Genomic DNA, 26581 nt, shown 5'->3' on the forward strand with positions numbered 1-26581 from the left:
GAAAAAGTAGTTCCTCCCAAACAAAGGGCAGATCATTTAATCCTGCTGGTTAGTGTTGGACCTGACTAGTCCCCTGGCTGTTAGTGCTGAGCGATTATTGCTTTTTGAGGTCGGTTCGGTTTCGGTTTGGTTATCAAAAAATAATAATGTGATTTCGCGTTTGATTTTTTATTAAAATGCACTGTATATTATGTGGGTTGAATGCTGTAACAATTTAAACTATTAGTACAAGTCCCATGATGGCAGTGTCTGCCCATTACTACTTATCACTTATCAACCATCATTTATTCACATTACTTTACTTTCATAAAATATTAATTGTTCTGTATATTACATTTGTTTTATTTGATGACTTTATTATTTAATTCCAAGTCATCTCATCTCTATAGAGCTGCTGCTTATGCTGTCTGACAAAATCACTATTTTAGTAGTTCTTCAAAGTAAATAAGGCATACTTTTATGACTGCTGAATACCAACGATCAATCACTTAGATCATGTATTTTCAGGTAGAGATACCTCGCGAAGTAACTGCTCTCTGTCCCTCTCCATCGCGCATTCTTCTGTCTCTTCTCTCAGTGTCTTCCCCTCATTAACCTAATGTAGCAGGCGTTAAAGAAACACACTGAACGGACAAGTGGCTTATGGTCATTGTAGTTAATTACCACGTTTTTGGCGCTAAACTATGTAGAATATTGGCCTGTTGGAAACTACAACTCCCTACTAAAAATGGCACAATGTGCGCATGAAGCTCACAGAAAAAAATTTACGAAATTGAATTCAAATAACTGAACCTGTCAGTCAATTAGTTGTTTAAAAAAACGAAAAAGAAATACAAGATTTCGGTTCATTTTCGCTCAACACTACTGTCTGTCCTGTGTAAGTGTGTTAACTAACGCTAGGCATACATTACAGCTCTCAGGGGGGAGTTATGGCTGAGTGCACAGACCTCTAAGCCTCATTCAAAAATGGTTCCCCCTGGGGGACACTAATAACCAGCGCACCAGCAGCTTCTCACAACAGGTTCCTGTTCCTACTCTGGAGCAAATGAAAAGCCCCCACAGGGAACCTAGTTAGAACCTACGGGACTATCGCAACTCACACCCACATGCATTCAAACACATAGCCTGCATACAATAAAACAGATTAGAAATGAATAACTCAAACTCATTCCATACAGCAGGCTTTAGGCCTACACAGTAACAAGGCTGGAGCGGCAGGTAGCCTAGCGGTTAAGAGTGTTGGGCCTGTAACCAAAATGTCGCTGGTTTGAATCCCTGAGCTGACTAGTTGAAAAAAATATGTCGATGTGCCCTTGAGCAAGGCACAACCCTAACTGCTCCTGTAAGTTGCTCTGGATAACGGAGTCTGCTAAATGCCTCAAATGTTGTTTTTTGAAGAGTCAAAGACTGAAGTCAAGTCACTACATTCAATTACTGCCTGGAAAAAAACAGGATAGAACCGCTACTACGGCAACCAGTCTCCATGTCTGTCCACATTCCATAATGAGCCATGCCTGCCAACACAGCCCTTGCCCAGGCCAGGAACAGAGAAATGTGCTCTGACCCACTGACGCGATACCCCTAATCAGCCAGCTGCTATTCCTATTAAATTAGACAGCCGCTGCTCCCATTAGGGCTTTATACAGGCCCAGCGGCGTCACCCTGAATTACACAACTACACTATACATTGTATGCGTCCCAAATGGCTCCCTATATAGTACACTACTTTTGACCACTGCCCATAAGGCTGAGGTCAAAAGTAGTGCACTATGTAGGTAATAGGGTGCCATTTGTGACTCATGCCATACTGTACACCCCCTCAGACTGGGCCGGACCAGCACGCTCACACAGCAATTAGCCCCAATGTGGACTCTATGGGTGTGTGTGTGTGTGTGTGTGTGTGTGTGTGTGTGTGTGTGTGTGTGTGTGTGTGTGTGTCCACAGCACAGTTGGGGTAAATAGAGAAATACCCATTAATGAGTGCAGAGAAACTAGAAACCCGAGACCTGCAAAGCACAGGTTTAGGGACTTACTATTTTTCCATAGCCAAAACCACTCTCCCCTCCCTGACCACCCGCCCTCTCTTTACCCACAAATCCCAACCACACACCCGGCCTCACCGCTCACTCCCCCCACCTCTATCCCCTTCAATATAACACATATTGGCTCTGTGGTTGCTGTAGCTCTTGCCAGCCAGCCTCAGACCATGCAGTTGTATTGTGTGGTTCTGGTTCAGTGTGGTTATGGCAAGGGCTGGAATAGGGCTGGGTTAGGGAGGAAAGCTGTGACCCGTGTCAATACCAGACTGGGAGAATGTTACAGAATAAACAGCCCATCAAGGTCACTCCATGGAGCTGAACAGAAACAGAGAAACCCTTCCACTAGCTCTAGCTAGCCTTTACTTAAAATGTCACTGTTAGACCACTGATACACACACCTGATACACACCACCTGACACACACACACAACACCTGAAATACACACACACCTGACACCCACACACACACCTGAGACAGACCTGAGACAGACCTGAGACAGACCTGAGACAACTATGCATCCATCTATAGGCAGCTTTTGACCATAGGCTAGCTGCCCATTGTCTGCCGGCTGTCTCTCTCTGCTGATTCTATCTTATCTCCCCAGAGCAGCAAACAGCAGACTCCATCTTATCTCCCCAGAGGAGCAAACAGCAGACTCCATCTTGTCTCCCCAGAGGAGCAAACAGCAGACTCCATCTTACCTCCCCAGAGGAGCAAACAGCAGACTCCATCTTACCTCCCCAGAGGAGCAAACAGCAGACTCCATCTTATCTCCCCAGAGGAGCAAACAGCAGACTCCATCTTGTCTCTCCAGAGGAGCAAACAGCAGACTCCATCTTATCTCCCCAGAGGAGCAAACAGCAGACTCCATCTTATCTCCCCAGAGGAGCAAACAGCAGACTCCATCTTGTCTCTCCAGAGGAGCAAACAGCAGACTCCATCTTATCTCCCCAGAGCAGCAAACAGCAGACTCCATCTCGTCTCCCCAGAGCAGCAAACAGCAGACTCCATCTTGTCTCCCCAGAGCAGCAAACAGCAGACTCAATCTTACCTCCCCAGAGGAGCAAACAGCAGACTCCATCTTACCTCCCCAGAGGAGCAAACAGCAGACTCCATCTTACCTCCCCAGAGCAGCAAACAGCAGACTCCATCTTACCTCCCCAGAGGAGCAAACAGCAGACTCCATCTTATCTCCCCAGAGGAGCAAACAGCAGACTCCATCTTGTCTCTCCAGAGGAGCAAACAGCAGACTCCATCTTATCTCCCCAGAGCAGCAAACAGCAGACTCCATCTCGTCTCCCCAGAGCAGCAAACAGCAGACTCCATCTTGTCTCCCCAGAGCAGCAAACAGCAGACTCAATCTTACCTCCCCAGAGGAGCAAACAGCAGACTCCATCTTACCTCCCCAGAGGAGCAAACAGCAGACTCCATCTTGTCTCTCCAGGGGAGCAAACAGCAGACTCCATCTTGTCTCTCCAGAGCAGCAAACAGCAGACTCCATCTTGTCTCCCCAGAGCAGCAAACAGCAGACTCCATCTTACCTCCCCAGAGGAGCAAACAGCAGACTCCATCTCGTCTCCCCAGAGCAGCAAACAGCAGACTCCATCTTGTCTCCCCAGAGCAGCAAACAGCAGACTCCATCTTACCTCCCCAGAGGAGCAAACAGCAGACTCCATCTTGTCTCCCCAGAGCAGCAAACAGCAGACGTAAAGCTGAGGAGATCTAATAGGAGACGTCTACTCCACTGTCTCAGTCTGAGTTGGCTCTTCAAAAAAACGCCCCTCATTTTGGTTCCAGATTTATTTCCTGATAACACACATCTTCCTTACATGGCTCTCAGAGTGGAGGGGAGGCAGAACATATCCTGGAGTATACTGTAAAAACACCACCTAAACCAAATAACCATCTACAATCATGTTCATTACACTTTACCCATCATTTTGGGATGAGAGGAGTGGGCCAGCCCATGTCATTACTTAGTGACAGATGTCCCTCTCTCCTCCCCTCTCCCTGCTCCTATGCAAGCTGGGTAGAGGGAGGGAGAGGAGAGTGAAGGGGAGCCAGGGTGCCAGGCTCCTTCTCTCTGCCCGTCTCTCTGTCAGTGTTTTGTCTTTGGGCTTCCTCCCCAATGTGGATTCAGCTCTAATTGGTGCCGTTTGGCTGACATGATGCCAACATGCCATCTCTCTCCTACCCAGGGAGAATCTTCCCAGCGATGCCAAGTCTGGTCTTGGTAATGCTTAATTGTCCTGAGGCTTAGGGACCGCACACACTGCACTGAACGTTGATCTGTCGTTCTTTTGGGGCGGTGTGTTTTAGGGACCACTGCTGGTAGGCGTTTGACTGCCGACATTTGTCAGTTTCTACATATAGAATTGGTTTGCACTTGGTATGCAAATGAATGTACTGTATTATACTGAGCCAGTGGAAATGGAAACTGCCAGTCTGCCAAACCAAACAGTGAAAACATCACAGACCACTGCAGCACAGGGATGGGCAGTAAACGGACTGCTGTGGTTGTCTACTACTCTACATAGTGCCAGCTTACTAGCTCTGCCCACAGTGCCCAGGACCAGAGGAACACACTAACATATTACTGTACTCTCAACACACTGGGCTAGCTGGGCAGCAGGCTTTGCCTTTCTTAATTGCTCCTGAAGGGATAAATAAAGTTGAATGACATTTGTTTGATTTAACAGATCTAGCTAGGATTCTCATGTAGCCTCTCTCCTACCAACCATGGGAGAGTGGAGATGAAATTACATGTATTCAGTCTTTAATAGTGCATTGCAGTTCAGGTAGAGAGAGACCAGTTTTTATTTCAGCATCACCTTGTCAGAGGGAAGCCTTACTGCACAGACACTGTGTAGTGCAGAAGAGAATGGAGAGGAGGATGGAGGGGAGGATGGAGGAGAGGATGGAGGGGAGGATGGAGGGGAGGATGGAGGGGAGGATGGAGGAGAGGATGGTGGAGAGGATGGTGGAGAGGATGGAGGGGAGGATGGTAGGGAGGATGGTGGGGAGGATGGAGGGGAGGATGGTGGGGAGGAGTGAAAAACAGAGAGACGGCAGCTGTAGAATTTTAATAAGCCCTCTTTCCCTCTGATGATGGCTGTGTGTGTTTACTGCGGCACAGACAATCACAAGCGCACATACTATGCACGCACACACACACATACACACACACACACGCACACTAGACACACACAGACAGAACGGAGCACCCAGAGTGACTCACCTGCTGTACCTCGGTCTCTCTGTTCGAGGTCTTCTCTGTGTACACAAACGAGTTGAAGATTCTCTGCAGAGAGAGAGGAGAGAAAAACAGGGTTAGTATCTGTAGAAAGACTTGCTGCTTTAAAAACTAAATCACATGAGGACCAAACTCGCTTCATACCGATGCAAATACACATGGATTGCTTAATTTCAGAGGTTTTCTTTTGCTGTGACGTGAATGTCTCACTTCATTACCAGTAATTTGCTGACAAGGTCGTGTTATTTAATTTATTACACCCTTCAACCCTTCTCAGCCATTGCCTTTACGTTGAACTGAATATGAAAATAATGAGAGAATAACTCCAGGCCCTCCTAGGTCCCATCCAAAGTAAAGGCCCTTGGTGGAGTTATTTCACTCTTAAATGAACCATTACCTGGAATTATACTATTCCTTCTAATTGAAGTCAATTACTGTAATAAGTTTGTGTTATGCCTTTAGAAATCAAACCTGCCTGCTGCTGTCCATTGAAGATAATTGGTTACAGGCGCCTTTACTCTCTAATAGATCAGTTCTGCCATGAAAGAACCATTTACTAGTGCTTTCCACTCTGGTCAAATGCTGCCTACAAGCTGACTGCAAAACCACCTGAACCCATTCAAAACTTTGGTCGTAGGCAACATACGATACACATCATCTTCTACAAATCATAAAACACAGACATAAACCCAGTGTTTCCCCTATATTAATTTAGCAGCGGCCGGCTAGTAAAACGTTTTCAGTGTAAACGTAAACAACTAAAACCACATATGAAGTGTATATTTAAATAAGATCATCTTTGAGAACTAAATATCACCAAAATATAAAACTAGACAGTCAGGGAGAATCAAAAATGTATGTCATGGCATGGGGACCCCATTGATATTGTTATAATGTTTGAGTCACTCAGCTAGCATAAGAACATGGTATAGGCCATGGGATGTGTAGAATTGCAGGAAATTTGCTTTAAAACAGATTTATTTTTCTTTCAGCCACATGACAAAATGTGTAGACAAAATGTGTAGAATTGCAGGAAATTACCCTTAAAAAATATTTTGTCTTTGTGCCCAAGAGGAGTGCCTTTAAAGGTTTCGGTCAGACACGCCATTGGCCACGCCCATATTCTAAAGTATTAAACTACAAACATGGCAGGGAGAATAAGAGAGGTCCTTATAATGACCTTAACACTAACACAAAATCCACAAGCCCTCAAGAAAACTTTGAACACTTGCACTGGTATGGTATGCACACACACACACACACCACCCAAACATCTGGCTCAGTAGTTAGTGCCAGGTACAATCACACAGGGAGGCACACAAACAGTTAAATAAATGTTTACTTAATGTGTCAGGTGTTTAAGCTTCTCTACTGCCATCTTCCACAAGCACAATCACAGACACACAAACAAACACACACCTGTCCTGTCCACACCTATTGTAGGACACATTCCAGAGTAGAGGGGCACCAACTACCCAGCATGCCTCACTCCACTCCGCCCGCCTCACTAACCTGGAGTTCACTCCACTTTATTGCGTTACCGTGGTGATCCCTAAACACCCACCCACCCCTCCAATGGAGGTAGCTGTCAAAACAAGCAGCGAATCATAGGACCTCCCACAATCAAGAGGAGACTTGTCACGGTGACCTGGGTTCCTTAAATATCAACACAGGAAAACCTGGAAAGCTGGAAAGCGGTCTGTCAGGCGGATCAGGTACAGAATAGAGGCTTTTCTGAGCTGGTTTCATTCTCTACTGTAGTTAAAGAAGTGGGCTCAGATCCACACTGGCAGGTACGTGTTAGTTAAACACAGCCAACATGCTGCACGTTTTACCCACAGGGTTATTTGGAAAACTTAAAGCCAACTATAGCATTTATTACTACTCTACAAATTGAACCACCACCACGGCAAGCGTGAACTGGTCTTCCCCCAGTGCAGGCTGTTTGTTTTTGGACGTGGCGCGGTGGCTTTCACAGCTAAGGCCTGGGCAGGGAGGAATGCCTCCATCTGTAACCCAATACGGCTCACCCTGGCTGGGCCACCGGGGCTCCCCTGACCCAGAGAGTCCATTGGGAGACAGACTACAGGCACACCCACACTTCAGGATCCTACCACGGTATGGTTTCGATACTTGAAGCCAGTTCTAGTATAAACAAATGAATGGGACAAAGTTGTATATAGGTAGTTGTCGTGACGCCCCTTATTTGTGTCTTATTTACCGAAGCTTAGGGTGGGCTCTTGAATGACCAAAGCCACCCACGGCCTCATTTGCCCAAATGGACTTGACAATCATAAATCACATGGACGCCAAATAACTAAATCTTATCTTAGTGGCTCTCTAGCCTGGTCTTATCTTAGTGGCTCTCTAGCCTGGTCTTATCTTAGTGGCTCTCTAGCCTGGTCTTATCTTAGTGGCTCTCTAGCCTGGTCTTATCTTAGTGGCTCTCTAGCCTGGTCTTATCTTAGTGGCTCTCTAGCCTGGTCTTATCTTAGTGGCTCTCTAGCCTGGTCTTATCTTAGTGGCTCTCTAGCCTGGTCTTATCTTAGTGGCTCTCTAGCCTGGTCTTATCTTAGTGGCTCTCTAGCCTGGTCCTCAGTAAACCACCAAAGAGCCCATTTTCTTTTCAAGTGACTCTCTTCTTAGTGGAGCAGCTCTTTAAACAGGAACCTCCAGTATAAAAACAGCTGACACACAACACAGCCAGAAAATAGAGACTCCTCTCAAATCATTCGGGCTGGGGATGGGGAACGGACACAGGCTACGAATCGTTTTCATTAGAAGGGTGTGACCATGGGAGGTTGAGGTGGGATGGGGGGAATAAACCTAAATTCAGCCATCTTCAAAAGCCAGTCCGGAGCCTTGAGCCACAGTCATTTTGGATTAGACTGGTGAGAGAGGGAGTGGGTTGGGGGGGCAGTCAGACATCAACTGGATTTAATCCTCTTTTTAGAGCTAACTGATCAGTGGACCAGACCAGGGTTAGGGATGCCCTGTCTGTCAAATCAAAGTTTATTGGTAGCGTAGACAGATTTGCAGATGTTATCCCAGGTGCAGCGAAATGCTTGTGTTTCTAGTGCTCCAACAGTGCAGTAATATCTAGCAATATAATAACCAAAAAGTAAAGAACAGTATATATAATTAAGATATGTCAGAGTCCGGAATATAAATATACACTCACCGGCCAGTTTATTAGGTACACCCATCTAGTACTGGGTTGGACCCCATTTTGCCTCCAGAACAGCCTGAATTCTTCGAGGCATGGATTCTACAAGGTGTCGGAAATGTTCGTTGCTCAATTGGTATCAAGGGTCCTAAAGTGTGCCAGAAAAACATTCCCCACACCAGTACACTGCCACCAGCCTTTACCATGCAGGATGGGTCCATGTACTCATGCTGCTTAAGCCAAATCCTGACTCTGCCATCAGCATGACACAACAGGAACCAGGATTTCTCAGACCAGGCAATGTTTTTCCACTCCTCAATTGTCCAGTGTTGGTGATTGTGTGCCCAATGGAGCCTGGTCTTCTTGTTTTTAGCTGATAGGAGTGGAACCCGGTGTGGTCTGCTGCAATAGCCCATACGTGACAAGGATCGACAGGTTGTGCATTCCGAGATGCAGTTCTGCACACCACTGTTGTACTGCACCGTTACTTTGTGACCCGCCTGTTAGCTTGCACGATTCTTGCCATTCTCCTTCGACCTCTCTCATCAATGAGCTGTTTTCGCCCACAGGACTGCCGCTGACTGGATGTTTTTTGTTTGTCGCACCATTCTCGGTAAACCCTAGACACTATCGTGCGTGAAAAGCCCAGGAGGGCAGACATTTCTGAGATACTGGAGATACCGTGTGGTAGCCAGCTAGTGATGACTGTTTAACAATCTGATGGCCTGGAGATAGAAGCTGTTTAACAGTCTCTCAGTCCCTGCTTTGATGCACCTGTACTGTCTCTGCCTTCTAGATGGTAGTGACCCCTTTTCTCCACAATTTCGTGATATCCAAATTGGTAGTTACAGTCGTCCCATCGCTGCAACTCCCCTACGGACTCGGGAGAGGCGAAGGTCGAGAGCCATGCGTCCTCCGTAACACGACCCTGCCAAGCCGCACTGCTTCTTGACACACTGCTCGCTTAACCCGGAAGCCAGCCACACCAATGTGTCGGAGGAAACACCATCCAGCTGGCGACCGAAGTCAGCTTGCACACAAGGAGTCGCTAGAGCGCGACGGGACAAGGAAATCCCGGCCGGCCAAACCCTCCCCTAACCCGGACGATGCTGGGCCAATTGTGCGCCACCTAATGGGTCTCCCAGTCACGGCCGGCTGTGACACAGCCTGGGATCGAACCCGGGTCTGTAGTGACGCCTCAAGCTGCGCCACTCGTGAGGCTAGAAGGTAGTGGGGTTAACATTCCGTGGCTCGGGTGGCTGAGGTCCTTGAAGATCTTCTTGGCCTTCCTGTGACACCGGGTGCTGTAGATGTCCTGGAGTGTGCCCCTGGTGATGCGTTGGGTTGACCGCGACACCCTCTGGTCGTGTCCGAATACCATCCTAGCGTACTACATACTTAAACTGCATAAGTATGTAGTACTGGGGGCGGCAGGTAGCTTAGTGGTTAAGAGCGTTGTGCCAGTAACCGAAAGGTCACTGGTTCTAATCCCCGAGCCGACTAGGTGAAAAATCTGTTGATGTGCCCTTGAGCAAGGCACTTAACCCTAATTGCTCATGTAAGTCGCTCTGGATAAGAGCGTCTGCTAAATGACTAAAATAAAATAATAATCTTGCCGTTTGATCTAGTAGAATTCACTCGTCTTTCCGACTCACATGTTAAACAACAGATGATAATAAAATAAATGGATGCGCTGGACCAAAATGAACGAATGGAGGGAGTCAATGCAATCGCGCATTAGATGACGTATTTGGAGTACTATTTTCAAAATTTCACATACTATAAAACTGTATTTTTTCGCATACTATTTAGTACGCTAGTATGGGTATTCGGACACGGCCACTGTCTGTCTGGCGGTCTGGCACCTGAAAGGGTGATGGAAACATGGACGCATTGCTTAGGTGTGGTGCACCAAGTTCCCCCATATCGCACATGAACGTGTGTGTATGTGTGATGTGTATATGTGAGTATATTTTTCACGTGTGCTCTGCGGAGTGGGGGAGGGGTGGGAGCCAAGGGGCCGGCAGGAGAGACGGGAGCCAAGCAGGGTACAAACAGCAGCAGATGAAAGGACAGACAGAGGTTTTAGGAAGCTGAGATAGGTGGAGGGAGCTGCTGCATCCTGCTGCAGGTACACTGCTGCTCTCCTCCCTCCCTCCCTCCCCACTCTCAGAGCTGCTCTGCTCATTGCACTACAAAGGGCTGGAGCCGGGAGTGAGGCATCCTAGCACTGTCTTTGATGTGAGTTTTTTTTCTCCGGTACTCTACACCCCCCCCCGTCAATCTTTCTGACAGCTACAAAGTAGGACTGAGCCATGCACCTGGGGAACACAACTCTGTTTTTAGCAAGAAATATAAATTGCCCTCAGCAACACACCAACAACCAGACTTGAATTCTAAACTCTACCCCACCAACCCATGACTGGCAAACTACTCACTGCTATTCGCCATTTTGATTCTGGGATTGATTTCCATATTGCAGTGTGTTGTTACTTGGGGTATTCTACCCCTAACCTCTCTGCAGATATCTTGGGAGTGTTGGAGACACCAAAGGGTAATGCAAGCTTGAGGAAAGAAACTATCCATATTAATACTTCATCCACAATGGCACATTCAAAAACCTCAGAGAAACAAATGCTAGCTAATTAATACTTCTCCATTTCAATTCAGCAACACAGACACTGTTGTCTAATTAAATGGCCTTGGGTCCCTGCCTGTCTGCGAATGCCTGCTGTATTTAGAACAAGACACAGAGAGAATTTAATTAGGTTAATCTTACTAACGAACCCAACCCTCAGGCTACATCTCTAAATCTACACCTTCAGTGAGAGGCTCTCAGGACAGTGTGTGTGTGCGTGTGTGGTTTCGTGTGTGTGTGTGTACACCTGTGTGTGTCTGTGTGTGCATGCGTGCAGAGAGAGTGAAAACACATGCAATTAGTTCCACATTTGTTTCTGTATTGATGAAACTATGCATCAGTTGTCATGGTATTCTGAATCAACCACAATAGATGAGACCGGTCTGTTTACTGGAACATTAAAATCTAAAACTCCATTTAGGTTCTTAAAAACATAGCTAAGTACAGAAACACGCACGAGTAAGTCTGCTAGGGTAATGATTCAAGTCTGTTGCTACGGTAACCCATTTGTGGCATGACCATGCCATATCAAGGCCTCAGACACAAAGAACCACTCACTCTGCTCCGACTGGACACATGATGGCTTCTCAGCATGGAGATAGCCTTATGAACCACCATGTTAAATCCACAGCAGGAAGAGCGGTGGAATGGAGAACACATTGAATAGTAATCCCAGGCAGGCACTCCCAAAATACTAAATGTCTCCTTAAAATACAATAACGGCAAAAACATAACCAAGGTACATCACACCCATGCAGGGCTAGTTGTGGTGCACTGGAGGTTAGCTCTTCCCCTAGAGAGAGAGCAAGAGAAGACGAGGGTAGAAAACGCAAGGTACCCAAACACCAAAACAAAAGAGGGCTCAGGCATCAAAACCTAAAATAACAGGCGTGTAGCCTAGACTAGCCCGCCCTCTAGGCCTGCTCTCTACTGAACTCTGGATAGGCCACCCTTCCCCGTCTCCCCCTCTTCCCCCATCGAGGGAGAGAGGCCTGTCAGAGTTCAGTAATAACAAACCCCCTTTTGTGCAAGCAGGGGTGAGGCCCTAGAGGGGCCGGGTCACCAAGCACAGAGGAGATCCCCTTCACTGATCCCAGACCTGTCCCAGCCTCCCAGATCCACAGTTTGCTGCTCCCCTCACTGCACTGCTCCAGTAGACAGGATATAATGAGAGAGAGGGGAATGGATGGATGGAGAGAGGAGGGGGGAGAACAATGACAACAGTGGAGGCCGGTGTTTTATTACAAACTCTCTCTCTCCCTTTCTCTCGCCACAGCTCTCTGCAGCTACACATGCTTATGATAAAAAGTGTCCAACTGAGAAATAATGTGTACAAGGAAAAATCATTTAAACCCCCCCAAAATATCCTCAAGGCAAACTGTCCTAGTACCTTTTTTCTCATCTTTTATTTGGTGGCAACTGAATTTCAACTGAAAATGATCTAATGTAAATTCAGATCCACAAGTTCTTTCAAGATATGGGGATTTGTCTAGTGAGGCGAATAAGCGCTAAGTCTTTAGGAATGGAGAAAAACTGAACTGCTTAACAACTGGAAGCCTTCCCTAACCCTTTACTACATACCTATGCAAAGAGAAAGAGAGAAAGAGAGAGAGAAAGAGAAAGAGAGAGAAGGAAGAGAGAGAATGATCAGTAAACATGGAAGAGGAATGCAAACTACTGTCCCAAGTTAACAGTCTGAGAATGGCGGTGGAATGTATAGCGGTCGTTTTACAGGGTCCTGAACAATTCTGCTAGTTTGTGTATTTTTGGGCGCTGATCTTAACTTTTTTTGTACATAATGTTTCCGCCATCGTTCCCTATGACCGAAGACAGCTTCTGGACATCAGAACAGTGATCACTAACCTCGATTTGGATGAAGATCTCTACTTCAACGAGTCAGCGGCACAGGACATTCTGCTCACCCCAGACCAGGCCCTAATCCCCGACACTCGGAAGAGAAGGCGATACAGAGGCCGGCGTGCGGGTACCCTGATGAAACTATGGCGATGAGTAAATAATCAGTCTGTTATATTGCCAATTATAAACTGAGTGGTTCGAGCCCTGAATGCTGATTGGCTGAAAGCCATGGTATATCAGACCGTATACCACGGGTATGACAAAGCATTTATTTGTACTGCACTAATTACGTTGGTAACCAGTTTATAATAGCAATAAGGCACCTCGGTGGTTTGTGGTATATGGCCAATATACCACAGCTAAGGGCTGTATCCAGGCACTCCATGTTGCGTCGATCATAAGAACACCCCTTAGCCGTGGTATATTGGCCATATACAACACCTCCTCTGGCCTTACTGCTTAAATGTACAATCACTGGAGAACAAACTAGACAAGCTCCGTTCGAGACCATACTATCAATGGGACCTGAAGAACTGTAATATCCTATGTTTCTCAGAAACGTGGCTGAACAAGGACATGGATAATATTCTAGCTGTTTTTTCTATGCATCGGCAGGACAGAACGGCAGCGTTGGGTAAGCTCAAGGGGGGTGGTGTGTGTCTCTTTGTTAACAACAGCTGGTGCGCGATCTCTAATATTAAGGAAGTCTCGAGTTTCTGCTCGCCTGAGTTAGAATACCTAATGATAAGCTGTAGACCATACTATTTACTAAGAGAGTTTTCATCTATATTTTTCGTAGCTGTCTATTTACCACAACAAACCGATGCTGGCACTAAAACCGCACTCAACGAGCTGTATAGGGCCATAAGCAAACAAGAAAATGTTCATCCAGAAGCGGTGCTCCTAGTGGCCTGTGACTTTAATGCAGGAAAACTGAAATCCGTTTGACCTCATTTCTGCCAGCATGTCACCTGTGCAACTAGAGGCAAAAAAAACTATAGATCACCTTTACTCCACACACAGCTTTCCCTTGCCCTGCAATAGGCAAATCTGACCATAACTTTATCCTCCTGATTCCGGCTTACAAGCAAAAACACAAAACAGGAAGTACCAGTGATGCGCTCAATACGGATGTGGTCCGATGAAGTGGATGCTAAACTACAGGACTGTTTTGTTGCACAGACTGGAATATGTTCCGGGACTCATTCGATGGCATTGAGGAGTTTACCACATCAGTCATCGGCTTCATTAATATGTGCATCAATGATGTCGTCCCAACAGGGTCCGTACGTACATATCCCAACCAAAAGCCATGGATTACAGGCAACATCCACACTGAGCTAAAGGCTAGAGCTGCCACGTTCAAGAAGCTGGACACTAAACCGGACGCTTATAATAAATCCTGCTACGCCCTCCAACGAACCATCAAACAGGCAAAGAGTCAATACAGGACTAAGATCGAATCCTACTACACCGGCTCTGATGCTCGTAGGATGTGGAAGGGCTTGCAAACTACTGTATCCCAGATTACAAAGGGAGACCCAGCAGCCGAGCTGGCCAGACAAGCTAAATGCCTCGAGGCAAGCAACACTGAACCATGCGTGAGAGCACCAGCTGTTCTGGACGACTGTGTGATCACACTCTCCGTGGCCAATGTGAGTAAGACCTTTAAACAGGTTAACATTTACAAGGCCGCAGAGCCAGACAGATTTCCAGGACACGTACTCAGAGCATGCACTGACCAGCTGGCAATTGTCTTCACTGACATTTTTTACCTCTCCCTGACCCAGTCTGTAATACCTACATGTTTCAAGCAGACCACCATAGTCCCTGTGCCCAAGAATGCCAAGGTAACCTGTCTGAATGATTATTGCCCCGTAGCACTCACATCTGTCGCCATGAAATGCTTTGAAAGGCTGATCATGGCTCACATCAATACCATCATCCCAATTCGCACACCGCCCCAACAGATCCACAGATGACGCACTCTCTATTGCATTCCACACTGCCCTTTCCTACTTGGACAAAAGGAACACCTACATGAGAATGCTTTTCATTGACCACAGCTCAGCATTCAACACCATAGTGTCCTCCAAGCTTATTACTAAGCTAAGGACCCTGGGACTGAACACCTCCCTCTGCAACTGGATCCTGGAGTTCCTGATGGGACGCCCCCAGGTGGTGAGGGTAGGCAACACATCCGCCACGCTGACCCTAAATACAGGGGCCCCTCAGGGGTGCGTGCTTAGTCCCCTCCTGTACTCCCTGTTCACCCACGACTGCGTGGCAGCGCACGACTCAAACACCATCATTAAGTTTGCCGACGACAATGGTGGTAGGCCTGAACACCAACATCAATGAGACAACCTATAGGGAGGAGGTCTAAGACCTGGCTGTGTGGTGCCAGGACAATGACTTCTCCCTAAACGTGAGCATGACAAAGGAGCCGATTGTGGACTACAGGAAACGGAGGGCCGAGCACGCCCCCGTTCACGTCGACGGGCTGTAGTGGAACGTGTCGAGAGCTTCAAGTTCCTCTGTGTCCACTTCACTAAGGATCCATCATGGTCCAAATACACCAACACAGTCGTGAACAGGGCACGACAACGCCTCTTCCTCCTCAGGAGGCTGAAAAGATTTGGCAAGGGCCCTCAGATCCCCAAAAAGTTATACAGCTGCACCATTGAGAGCATCTTGACTGGCTGCATCACCGCTTGGTATGGCAACTGCTTGGCATCTGACCGCAAGGCGCTCCAGAGGGTAGTGTGTACGGCCCAGTACGTCACTGAGGCCGAGTGCCCTGCCATTCAGGACCTCTATACCAGAATGTTCTCTCTGCTACCGCATGGCAAGCGGTACCGATGCACCAAGTCTGGAACCAAAAGGACCCTTAACAGCTTCTACCCCCAAGCCACAAGTCTGGTAAATAGTTAACCAAATAGCTACTTGGACTATCTGCATTGACCCTTTTGCACCAACTTATTTGACTCATCACATACGCTGCTGCTACTGTTAACTATGTGTCACTTTATTCCTAGTTATATGTACATTTCTACCTCAATTACCTCGTACCCCTGCACAGACTCTATACTGGTACCCCTTGTATATAGCCAAGTTAGCGTTACTCATTGTGTATCTATTACGTGTTTTACTTTTCTATTATTTCTCTACTTTATGTCTCTGCATTGTTGGGAAGGCAGCGCCAACCAGAGTCACACCCTGGTGACATATCAACCTCATACTGAGGCCTTTCACTGTAAAGAGAGAATGTGTGAGAGAGATAGAGGTGAATGAGAGGTGGCTAAAGACGGATGGAGGGAAAGAGACAGAGGAGGAATGAGAGACTGAAAGAGAGCAGAAATGGCATCTATCCATCCTGCTATATGGCCTACGTGGGAAATGTTACTTTTCGAGCAAGTAAGCGATTTTTCCACATTAAAACGAATAATTCAGATCAAAATGTCCCAGAGAGTGTGTTTAAAAACAGTGTAACAAGGCAATCCCACTGTGTCTGAAGGCTTGTTAACGGCCCGGCTCAAACCACCTCACAGTCCAAAGCTAACAGAACTCTCCTTCTATATCAACAACCGCTAAAAATCTGCCTTTCTACTTCAGAAGAAGCTACTGGCCTAATATCCTCTCTCTCTGAAGCACAACAGAGAGCATCAGAAGGAGAGCATATATATATATATGAGAGAGAGAGAGAGAGAGAGCGAGAGCGAGAGCGAGAGCGAGAGCGAGAGCGAGAGCGAGAGAGAGAGAGAGAGAGAGATGAGCAGTAGTGCTGGGGTGGTCCTACTCCTCCAGTTACAGTGTATGGTGTGAGATCATATCTGGCAGTAGTTTCAGGGGCCTTTGTTCTTTAGGACTCCCTTATGCACTGCGAGGCCAGTTATGGAGTTATGGCCGCTGATGATTATGAGAAGAGTTGATCCACCCTACAGAGGAGCATTGGCTGCTTCGTCATACTTAGGCTGGCCTTGCAAACACTTAACCTACTGTGACTTAGTCTGCAAGACATTCCCCATCCATTGATTAGCATAGCATATAACTTTCCCTAGCCTTGCTTAGTCCAAGCTTGCATACTGTAGCATTTCCTGGCCTACGATAGCCTAGCATAGTATTTCCTGGCCTACGATAGCCTAGCATAGTATTTCCTGGGCTACGATAGCTTGGAATAGCATTTCCTGGTCTAGCCCTGCTGGATGCCCTAATTTGACTTTAGCCTAGCGTAGCCTAGCCAGCACAATGTCAAGACATGATTAACTCCCCGTAAGATTTGTGAAAGGAGAGGCCCTGTCTAGGCAAATAAAGGAAACGCACATACCACTCACACATCATTCCAACTCTGTGACGTCTGACCTGTTCATGATGCAGTCACTGGACTGTGACTGCTGTTGGCTATACACAGTGAAACACACACTCTCAAAACACACACTGGCAAATGAATGAATTAGAGCTTCAGAGAAGCTTTATGTGTGGCGAGCCGCCGACCCCCGTATGCGGCAGGAAACCACAATGCCAAAAAACACATAAAACAACATAAAACACTCAATGAACGAACGCATACGCACAATCTCCATCCACCCTGCCATGGTTGAGCAGAGATGGGAGAGAGGTACTCTATCAACCGAACCCAGCAAGGGAACTGCATGGAAAGTCATCAGTCTACATCACATTCACCCGCCACCGGTCATTGAGGATATTGAGGGATGTTGAGTGGATGCCGGTCCAATCACCCTACTGTTTCCTATGGGACGGTAAACTTCCTCTACACCAAACCAACTCAACTCAAATGCTACAACGAAGGGAGACAGAGGAAGGAAAGACAGACAGACAGAGGAAGGAAAGACAGACAGACAGAGGAAGGAAAGACAGACAGAGGAAATGACAGTTAGAGGAAGGGGAAAACAGGAAGAGCTGGAGGCAGTGAAAGGGGTTCTGCTTCAGAACTAACACAGGACCATAATTCCAAACCACACAGCTCTATCTTTATGAGGCTTCTCATTAAAAAGAAACATATATTTGCTTTTCTCCCTTTCAGAGGGAGCGAGAGGGAGAGCTGGGAACCGAGAGATAATCACATCGTTACACCACTGTACAAAGCCATAATGACATTTAAAATGCCTCTTTTGAAACTTTTGTGAGTGTAATGTTTACTGTTTATTTCTGATTGTTTATTTCACTTTAGTTTATTATCTATTTCACTTGCTTTGGCAATGTAAACATGTGTTTCCCATATCAATAAAGCCCTTTCAATTGAATCTGTGGAGAGGTGTTGCACCCAAGTGGCGACACACATCTCTGCGTGCCTGGCAGATATCTTAGCTTTGATGTCGGCCCACCACCTCAACAAGACAGAGCTGCTCTTCCTCCCGGGGAAGGCCTGCCTGCTCAAAGATCTCTCCATCACTGTAGACAACTCCACGGTGTCCCCCTCCCAGAGTGCAAACAACCTTGCCGTGACCCTGGACAACACCCTGCCGTTCTCTGCAAACATCAAAGCAGTGACTCGCTCCTGCAGGTTCATGCTCTACAACATCCGAGTACGACCCTACCTCACACAGGAAGCAGCACCGGTCCTAATCAAGGCACTTGTCATCTCCCGTCTAGTTTACTGCAACTCGCTGTTGGCTGGGCTCCCCGCCTGTGCCATCTACCCCTGCAACTTATCCAGAATGCTGCAGCCCGCCTGGTGTTCAACCTTCCCAAGTTCACCAATGTCACCCTGCTCCTCCACACGCTCCACTGGCTTCCAGTCGAAGCACGCATCCACTACAAGACCATGGTACTTGCCTAGGGAGCAGCAAGAGGAACTTCCCCTCCCTACCTTCAGGCTCTGCTCAAAGCCTATACCTCAACCTGAGCACTCTGTTCTGCCACCTCTGGTCCCTTGGCCCTCCCACCCCTACGGGAGGGCAGCTCCCGCTCAGTCCAAGCTCTTCTCTGTCCTGGCACCCCAATGTTGGAACCAGCTTCCTCCTGAAGCTAGGACAGCAGAGTCTCTGCCCATCTTCCGAAAACATCTGAAACCCTACCTTACTAGCTCTGACTTTGCTGATAGCGGCTTTATTGAGGAAAAAGTACTTACTATGACTGTGATATGTGGTTGTCCCACTTAGCCATCTTAAGACGAATGCACTAACTAAATCGCTCTGGATAAGAGCGTCTGCTAAATTACTCAATTGTAAATGTTAAATGTTGGTTTTGAAATGCCCGCTCCGAAGCACTGGCGTCCGGTGTTCTGACAAACCAACTCACACCTAATCCTTTGTTCTAAACCCAAAACATCAATGGAGTCAAAATTGACACAAAATATAAAAGTAAAGCGAGAGGGAACTAATTAATTAATTAATCGCACAAACACACAAAGTTGTGGGATAAGATGTGAGCCACTGCGAGCTGTTGTGTCTACACGTGTCAAACAGTCCCCTGACAGCGAGAATACAGGAAAATCACCAAAAATATGCAGTGATTTCTCTGCTATTTAGTCCCAATCATTAATGTGTACACTCTCTGTCAGTGTGAGTTTGTAAGAGAGAGAGGCAGAGCTAGAGGCAGAGAGTGAGAAGGGGGACAGAGAGAGAGAAGGGGGACAGAAGGGGAGAGAGAGAGAGAGAGAGAGAGAGAGAGAGAGAGAGAGAGAGAAAGAGAGAGAAAGAGAGAGAAGGGGAGCAGAGGGAGAGGGAGAGAGACAGAGAGACGGGGGACAGAGAGAGAGAGGGAGAGAGACGTGGGACAGAGAGAGGGAGAGAGACGTGGGACAGAGAGAGGGAGAGAGACGTGGGACAGAGAGAGGGAGAGAGACGTGGGACAGAGAGAGGGAGAGAGACGTGGGACAGAGAGAGGGAGAGAGACGGGGGACAGAGAGAGGGAGAGAGACGTGGGACAGAGAGAGGGAGAGAGACGTGGGACAGAGAGAGGGAGAGAGACGTGGGACAGAGAGAGGGAGAGAGACGTGGGACAGAGAGAGGGAGAGAGACGGAGGACAGAGAGAGGGAGAGAGACGTGGGACAGAGAGAGGAAGAGAGACGTGGGACAGAGAGAGGGAGAGAGACGTGGGACAGAGAGAGGGAGAGAGACGTGGGACAGAGAGAGGGAGAGAGACGTGGGACAGAGAGGGCGAGAGACGTGGGACAGAGAGAGGGAGAGAGACGTGGGACAGAGAGAGGGAGAGAGACGTGGGACAGAGAGAGGGAGAGAGACGTGGGACAGAGAGAGGGAGAGAGACGTGGGACAGAGAGAGGAAGAGAGACGTGGGACAGAGAGAGGGAGAGAGACGTGGGACAGAGAGAGGGAGAGAGACGGAGAACAGAGAGAGGGAGAGAGACGTGGGACAGAGAGAGGGAGAGAGACGTGGGACAGAGAGAGGGAGAGAGACGTGGGACAGAGAGAGGGAGAGAGACGTGGGACAGAGAGAGGGAGAGAGACGTGGGACAGAGAGAGGGAGAGAGACGTGGGACAGAGAGAGGGAGAGAGACGTGGGACAGAGAGAGGGAGAGAGACGTGGGACAGAGAGAGGGAGAGAGACGTGGGACAGAGAGAGGGAGAGAGACGTGGGACAGAGAGAGGGAGAGAGACGTGGGACAGAGAGAGGGAGAGAGACGGAGGACAGAGAGAGGGAGAGAGACGTGGGACAGAGACGTGGGACAGAGAGAGGGAGAGAGACGTGGGACAGAGAGAGGGAGAGAGACGTGGGACAGAGAGAGGGAGAGAGACGTGGGACAGAGAGAGGGAGAGAGACGGAGGACAGAGAGAGGGAGAGAGACGTGGGCAGAGGAACGGAGGGAGAGCAAGCCTGTGATCTATTCTGTTCATGCAGGAAACATATGACATCTAGTCTCATGTATGAATACTCCATTTGGCTGTCCCTCACACTGCAATGAACCAAAACACCAGGATAGAAGCCTCATTAACACACACACACACTTCTCAGCCCATCTGCAAACCTACAGCTCCTCTCTCTCTCTCTGCTAATGTTCGTGTTGCATTATCAGTCCAGATAACATGACCCAGTCCTTGGCAGACAGAGCTCTGATCTTAGAGACACTGATAGCCAAACACAGCTGCTGTGTGTGTGTGTGTCCCCTCTCTTCCCTATCAGACTCAAGACCCCCAACACTACTCTCTGTCTCCCAATTAGTAAGATATTTTTTCACTCTCCTTTCTAAAAAAGAAAAGAGCACTATCCCGCCGTTCATCCTTTCATCTGCTCAACAACCTTGTGCTGCAACGAGACAGCAGCCAGGGTCACTTCCTGATTCATCTCCACAACCAGTGATCCGACAGAGAATGCAGGCCAGGGCACAGTCCAGGGTCTCGTTCTTACACACACACACACACACAGTGAGGCACACAACATGGAACACATTTAGGGATAGAGAGAAAGAAAGAAAGGGTTAGAGTGAGGAAAAGAGAAAGGTACAGGATGGAGAGAGAGAAGGAGATAAAGGCAGAGGATGGAGAGAGATAGAGAAAGACAGGTAGATACAGAGTTAGAGATAAAGGCAGAGGATGGGGAGAGATAAAGACAGGTAGATACAGAGTTAGAGATAAAGGCAGATGATGGGGAGAGATAGAGAAAGACAGGTAGATACAGAGTTAGAGATAAAGGCAGAGGATGGAGAGAGAGAGAAAGACAGGTAGATACAGAGTTAGAGATAAAGGCAGAGGATGGGGAGAGAGAGAAAGACAGGTAGATACAGAGTTAGAGATAAAGGCAGAGGATGGGGAGAGATAGAGAAATACAGGTAGATACAGAGTTAGAGATAAAGGCAGAGGATGGAAAGAGATAGAGAAAGACAGGTAGATACAGAGTTAGAGATAAAGGCAGAGGATGGAGAGAGATAGAGAAAGACAGGTAGATACAGAGTTAGAGATAAAGGCAGAGGATGGGGAGAGATAGAGAAAGACAGGTAGATACAGAGTTAGAGATTAAGGCAGAGGATGGAGAGAGATAGAGAAATACAGGTAGATACAGAGTTAGAGATAAAGGCAGAGGATGGAGAGAGATAGAGAAAGACAGGTAGATACAGAGTTAGAGATGAAGGCAGAGGATGGAGAGAGATAGAGAAAGACAGGTAGATACAGAGTTAGAGATAAAGGCAGAGGATGGAGAGAGATAGAGAAAGACAGGTAGATACAGAGTTAGAGATGAAAGCAGAGGATGGAGAGAGATAGAGAAAGACAGGTAGATACAGAGTTAGAGATAAAGGCAGAGGATGGGGAGAGATAGAGAAAGACAGGTAGATACAGAGTTAGAGATGAAGGCAGAGGATGGGGAGAGATAGAGAAAGACAGGTAGATACAGAGTTAGAGATAAAGGCAGAGGATGGAGAGAGATAGAGAAAGACAGGTAGATACAGAGTTAGAGATAAAGGCAGAGGATGGGGAGAGATAGAGAAAGACAGGTAGGTACAGAGTTAGAGATTAAGGCAGAGGATGGAGAGAGATAGAGAAAGACAGGTAGATACAGAGTTAGAGATGAAGGCAGAGGATGGAGAGAGATAGAGAAAGACAGGTAGATACAGAGTTAGAGATAAAGGCAGAGGATGGAGAGAGATAGAGAAAGACAGGTAGATACAGAGTTAGAGATGAAAGCAGAGGATGGAGAGAGATAGAGAAAGACAGGTAGATACAGAGTTAGAGATAAAGGCAGAGGATGGAGAGATAGAGAAAGACAGGTAGATACAGAGTTAGAGATGAAGGCAGAGGATGGAGAGATAGAGAAAGACAGGTAGATACAGAGTTAGAGATAAAGGCAGAGGATGGGGAGAGATAGAGAAAGACAGGTAGATACAGAGTTAGAGAGAAAGGCAGAGGATGGGGAGGGTAGTGTCTATCAGTTCCCTCCCAGTCAGGAACCTCTCCAGGACCTGAGACCAACAAGAAACTGAAGACAAGCCCTCAGGCAGGAGAAAACAATCTAGCCACAGAAAGAGTAGTGTTCCTATTAGGGTTGAGCCATGTTATGATAGTATCGGATATCGAAGATGATTGACAGCCATCGTCGATTGTGATCACATGGTGATGTGACAGATGATGTATAGCCTATTTGAACTTGACTGGCACCACGCCGTAAAGAGCTGACTGGGCAGCCCACAGCAGAGCCATGCCTAGCGGTCTATTCCTTTGTTATAGCCTGCATAACCCAATTCAATAAATATGGTAGAAACAATTTACAGAATGCAAGAAAACAATGTAGACAGAGCTAATAAGGTTTTCACCAAAGCAGCACAAATTGTCCAGTCAGAAAATGTCTCAATGTCAGATGATCTGGGAAATATAGCCGAAGCCAATTTTATTTCTTATATATTTTACAAGCCACATTTGATTTTCTCTCCATTTGATATTAATTGCAACAACAACAAAAAATGCATGCTTTCTTTCTCCCGCCGCGCTAGTTCATGATCAAACAATACATTTATCTAACGGAGTTCTCTGAAAGTAGTTTTTGAATAACCTAAAAACGAGCGTCATTACTGCCGTCCCGGCCGTATGTACTTCCAAAGAAGGTCGAAATAAAAAGTTCCATGCAACCGAAAACATGCCTTGTCTGGAAAGACACTAAGGACTGTAGCATACGCTAAATAAAGCCTATCTAGAAATATAAAGCATATCTAGAAATATACAATCACTGTAAAAACATATCCTATATTGTCTACTTAATCTACTTACATGAAATATTATTGCATTCCATGTAGCGAGGGTGAAACAACAGATTGATATGATGTTCATACACTGTTGTAGGTGATAAAATGAATGACCTTTCCTGCTGCTGGATCAGCCAACCTGTGGACGGTAGCAGAGAGGAAGAAGCGAAGCCAGAGGTTTCACTCTCACCAAAATATGTCCAAAATAAGCCCAATGCGTTTATATGGGCTTATTTTGGACCTTGTCGCCTGCCTTCGCGCCTTTGGGACAAAGACTCCCATTGTTTAGGCAGAGACATGAGCATCTCCTCATTATATCCAGATTTCTGGTGGCAGTAATGAGGTGCAGAAGAGGTGGATTTGATACACCCTCACTTGCTCCAAAACTAGATTTACATTCTTTACAGATGGGCAACTAACTTTTTATTTAGATATTTTTTGGAAGTACATACTGGCCTGGAAGGCAGTAATGACAATAGTTGCTCAGCAAAACGGCATTATTTTGGTATGTACTGAATGTACAGTATTTTGACATTATTAAGCTTGAAAAGCTGGTGAATGGCAAGTTGAATTGCTGCTTCCTGAACTTAAAGGAGAATGTCTCCTGTAAGCCCAGATTCTGGTTCACCTACAATGTATAGAAGGCTAATAACAGAGGAAGATTAGGCAAAAATGAGAATTGATCCAGTTCTTGGGACAGCGGAGTTGCGTGCTCTGCTTTTTTTTTTTGGGGGGGGGGGGGGTTGACATCACCCAACCCTAGTTCCTATTAAAAGGCCCAATGCATCCGTTTTTATATCAATATCAAATCATTTCTGGGTAACAATTAAGATATATATAGAAATATCATACAAAACAAAGGGAAAAGTACATTTTGACTGCACTGGGCCTTTACATTTTAGTCATTTAGCAGACACTCTTATCCAGAGCGACATACAGTTAGTGAGTGCATACATTTTCATACTGGCCCCCCATGGGAATCGAACCCACAACCCTGGCGTTGCAAGCGCCATGCTCTACCAACTGTACTTTCTTTCTCCCCACTCTCTAGTCTCTCCCCACTCTCTAGTCTCTCCCCACTCTCTAGTCCCTCCCCACTCTCTAGTCCCTCCCCTCTCTCTAGTCCCTCCCCTCTCTCTAGTCCCTCCCCACTCTCTAGTCTCTCCCCTCTCTCTAGTCTCTCCCCACTCTCTAGTCTCTCCCCACTCTCTCCCCACTCCCCTCTCTCTAGTCTCTCCCCACTCTCTAGTCTCTCCCCACTCTCTAGTCTCTCCCCACTCTCTCTAGTCTCTCCCCACTCTCTAGTCCCTCCCCACTCTCTAGTCCCTCCCCACTCTCTAGTCTCTCCCCACTCTCTAGTCTCTCCCCACTTTCTAGTCCCTCCCCTCTCTCTAGTCTCTCCCCACTCTCTAGTCTCTCCCCACTCTCTAGTCTCTCCCCACTCTCTCGTCTCTCCCCACTCTCTCGTCTCTCCCCACTCTCTCGTCTCTCCCCACTCTCTCGTCTCTCCCCACTCTCTCGTCTCTCCCCACTCTCTCGTCTCTCCCCACTCTCTCGTCTCTCCCCACTCTCTCCCCACTCTCTAGTCTCTCCCCACTCTCTAGTCTCTCCCCACTCTCTCCCCACTCTCTAGTCTCTCCCCACTCTCTAGTCTCTCCCCACTCTCTCGTCTCTCCCCACTCTCTCGTCTCTCCCCACTCTCTCGTCTCTCCCCACTCTCTCGTCTCTCCCCACTCTCTCCCCACTCTCTAGTCTCTCCCCACTCTCTCGTCTCTCCCCACTCTCTCCCCACTCTCTAGTCTCTCCCCTCTCTCTAGTCTCTCCCCACTCTCTAGTCTCTCCCCACTCTCTAGTCTCTCCCCACTCTCTAGTCTCTCCCCACTCTCTAGTCTCTCCCCACTCTCTAGTCTCTCCCCACTCTCTCCCCACTCTCTAGTCTCTCCCCACTCTCTAGTCTCTCCCCACTCTCTAGTCTCTCCCCACTCTCTAGTCTCTCCCCACTCTCTCCCCACTCTCTAGTCTCTCCCCACTCTCTCGTCTCTCCCCACTCTCTCGTCTCTCCCCACTCTCTCGTCTCTCCCCACTCTCTCGTCTCTCCCCACTCTCTCCCCACTCTCTAGTCTCTCCCCTCTCTCTAGTCTCTCCCCACTCTCTAGTCTCTCCCCACTCTCTAGTCTCTCCCCACTCTCTAGTCTCTCCCCACTCTCTAGTCTCTCCCCTCTCTCTAGTCTCTCCCCACTCTCTAGTCCCTCCCCACTCTCTAGTCCCTCCCCTCTCTCTAGTCTCTCCCCTCTCTCTAGTCCCTCCCCACTCTCTAGTCCCTCCCCTCTCTCTAGTCTCTCCCCTCTCTCTAGTCTCTCCCCACTCTCTAGTCTCTCCCCACTCTCTCCCCACTCCCCTCTCTCTAGTCTCTCCCCACTCTCTAGTCTCTCCCCACTCTCTAGTCTCTCCCCACTCTCTAGTCTCTCCCCACTCTCTAGTCCCTCCCCACTCTCTAGTCCCTCCCCTCTCTCTAGTCTCTCCCCTCTCTCTAGTCTCTCCCCACTCTCTAGTCTCTCCCCACTCTCTCGTCTCTCCCCACTCTCTCGTCTCTCCCCACTCTCTCGTCTCTCCCCACTCTCTAGTCTCTCCCCACTCTCTCCCCACTCTCTAGTCTCTCCCCACTCTCTAGTCTCTCCCCACTCTCTCCCCACTCTCTCGTCTCTCCCCACTCTCTAGTCTCTCCCCACTCTCTCCCCACTCCCCTCTCTCTAGTCTCTCCCCACTCTCTAGTCTCTCCCCACTCTCTAGTCTCTCCCCACTCTCTAGTCTCTCCCCACTCTCTAGTCTCTCCCCACTCTCTAGTCTCTCCCCACTCTCTAGTCTCTCCCCTCTCTCTAGTCTCTCCCCACTCTCTCCCCACTCTCTCCCCACTCTCTAGTCTCTCCCCTCTCTCTAGTCTCTCCCCACTCTCTAGTCTCTCCCCACTCTCTAGTC

At 47.7% G+C, this 26581-nt stretch overlaps 1 protein-coding gene across 1 annotated transcript in view; it reads right to left on the minus strand.

Annotated features, from left to right (window-relative positions):
* Window positions 1-26581, minus strand: part of cachd1 (cache domain containing 1) — a gene marked incomplete at its 3' end in the record, with an annotated part of 83542 nt that overhangs the window by 44379 nt on the left and 12582 nt on the right. Inside the window, exon 2 of the mRNA XM_084163493.1 lies at window positions 5278-5340. Within this exon, the coding sequence (XP_084019619.1) occupies window positions 5278-5340 (63 nt within the window). The remainder of the gene's footprint in view (window positions 1-5277; window positions 5341-26581) is intronic.

Source organism: Coregonus lavaretus (genome assembly GCF_964263955.1).
Source record: "Coregonus lavaretus genome assembly, chromosome: 6".
Taxonomy (NCBI): Eukaryota; Metazoa; Chordata; class Actinopteri; order Salmoniformes; family Salmonidae; genus Coregonus; species Coregonus lavaretus.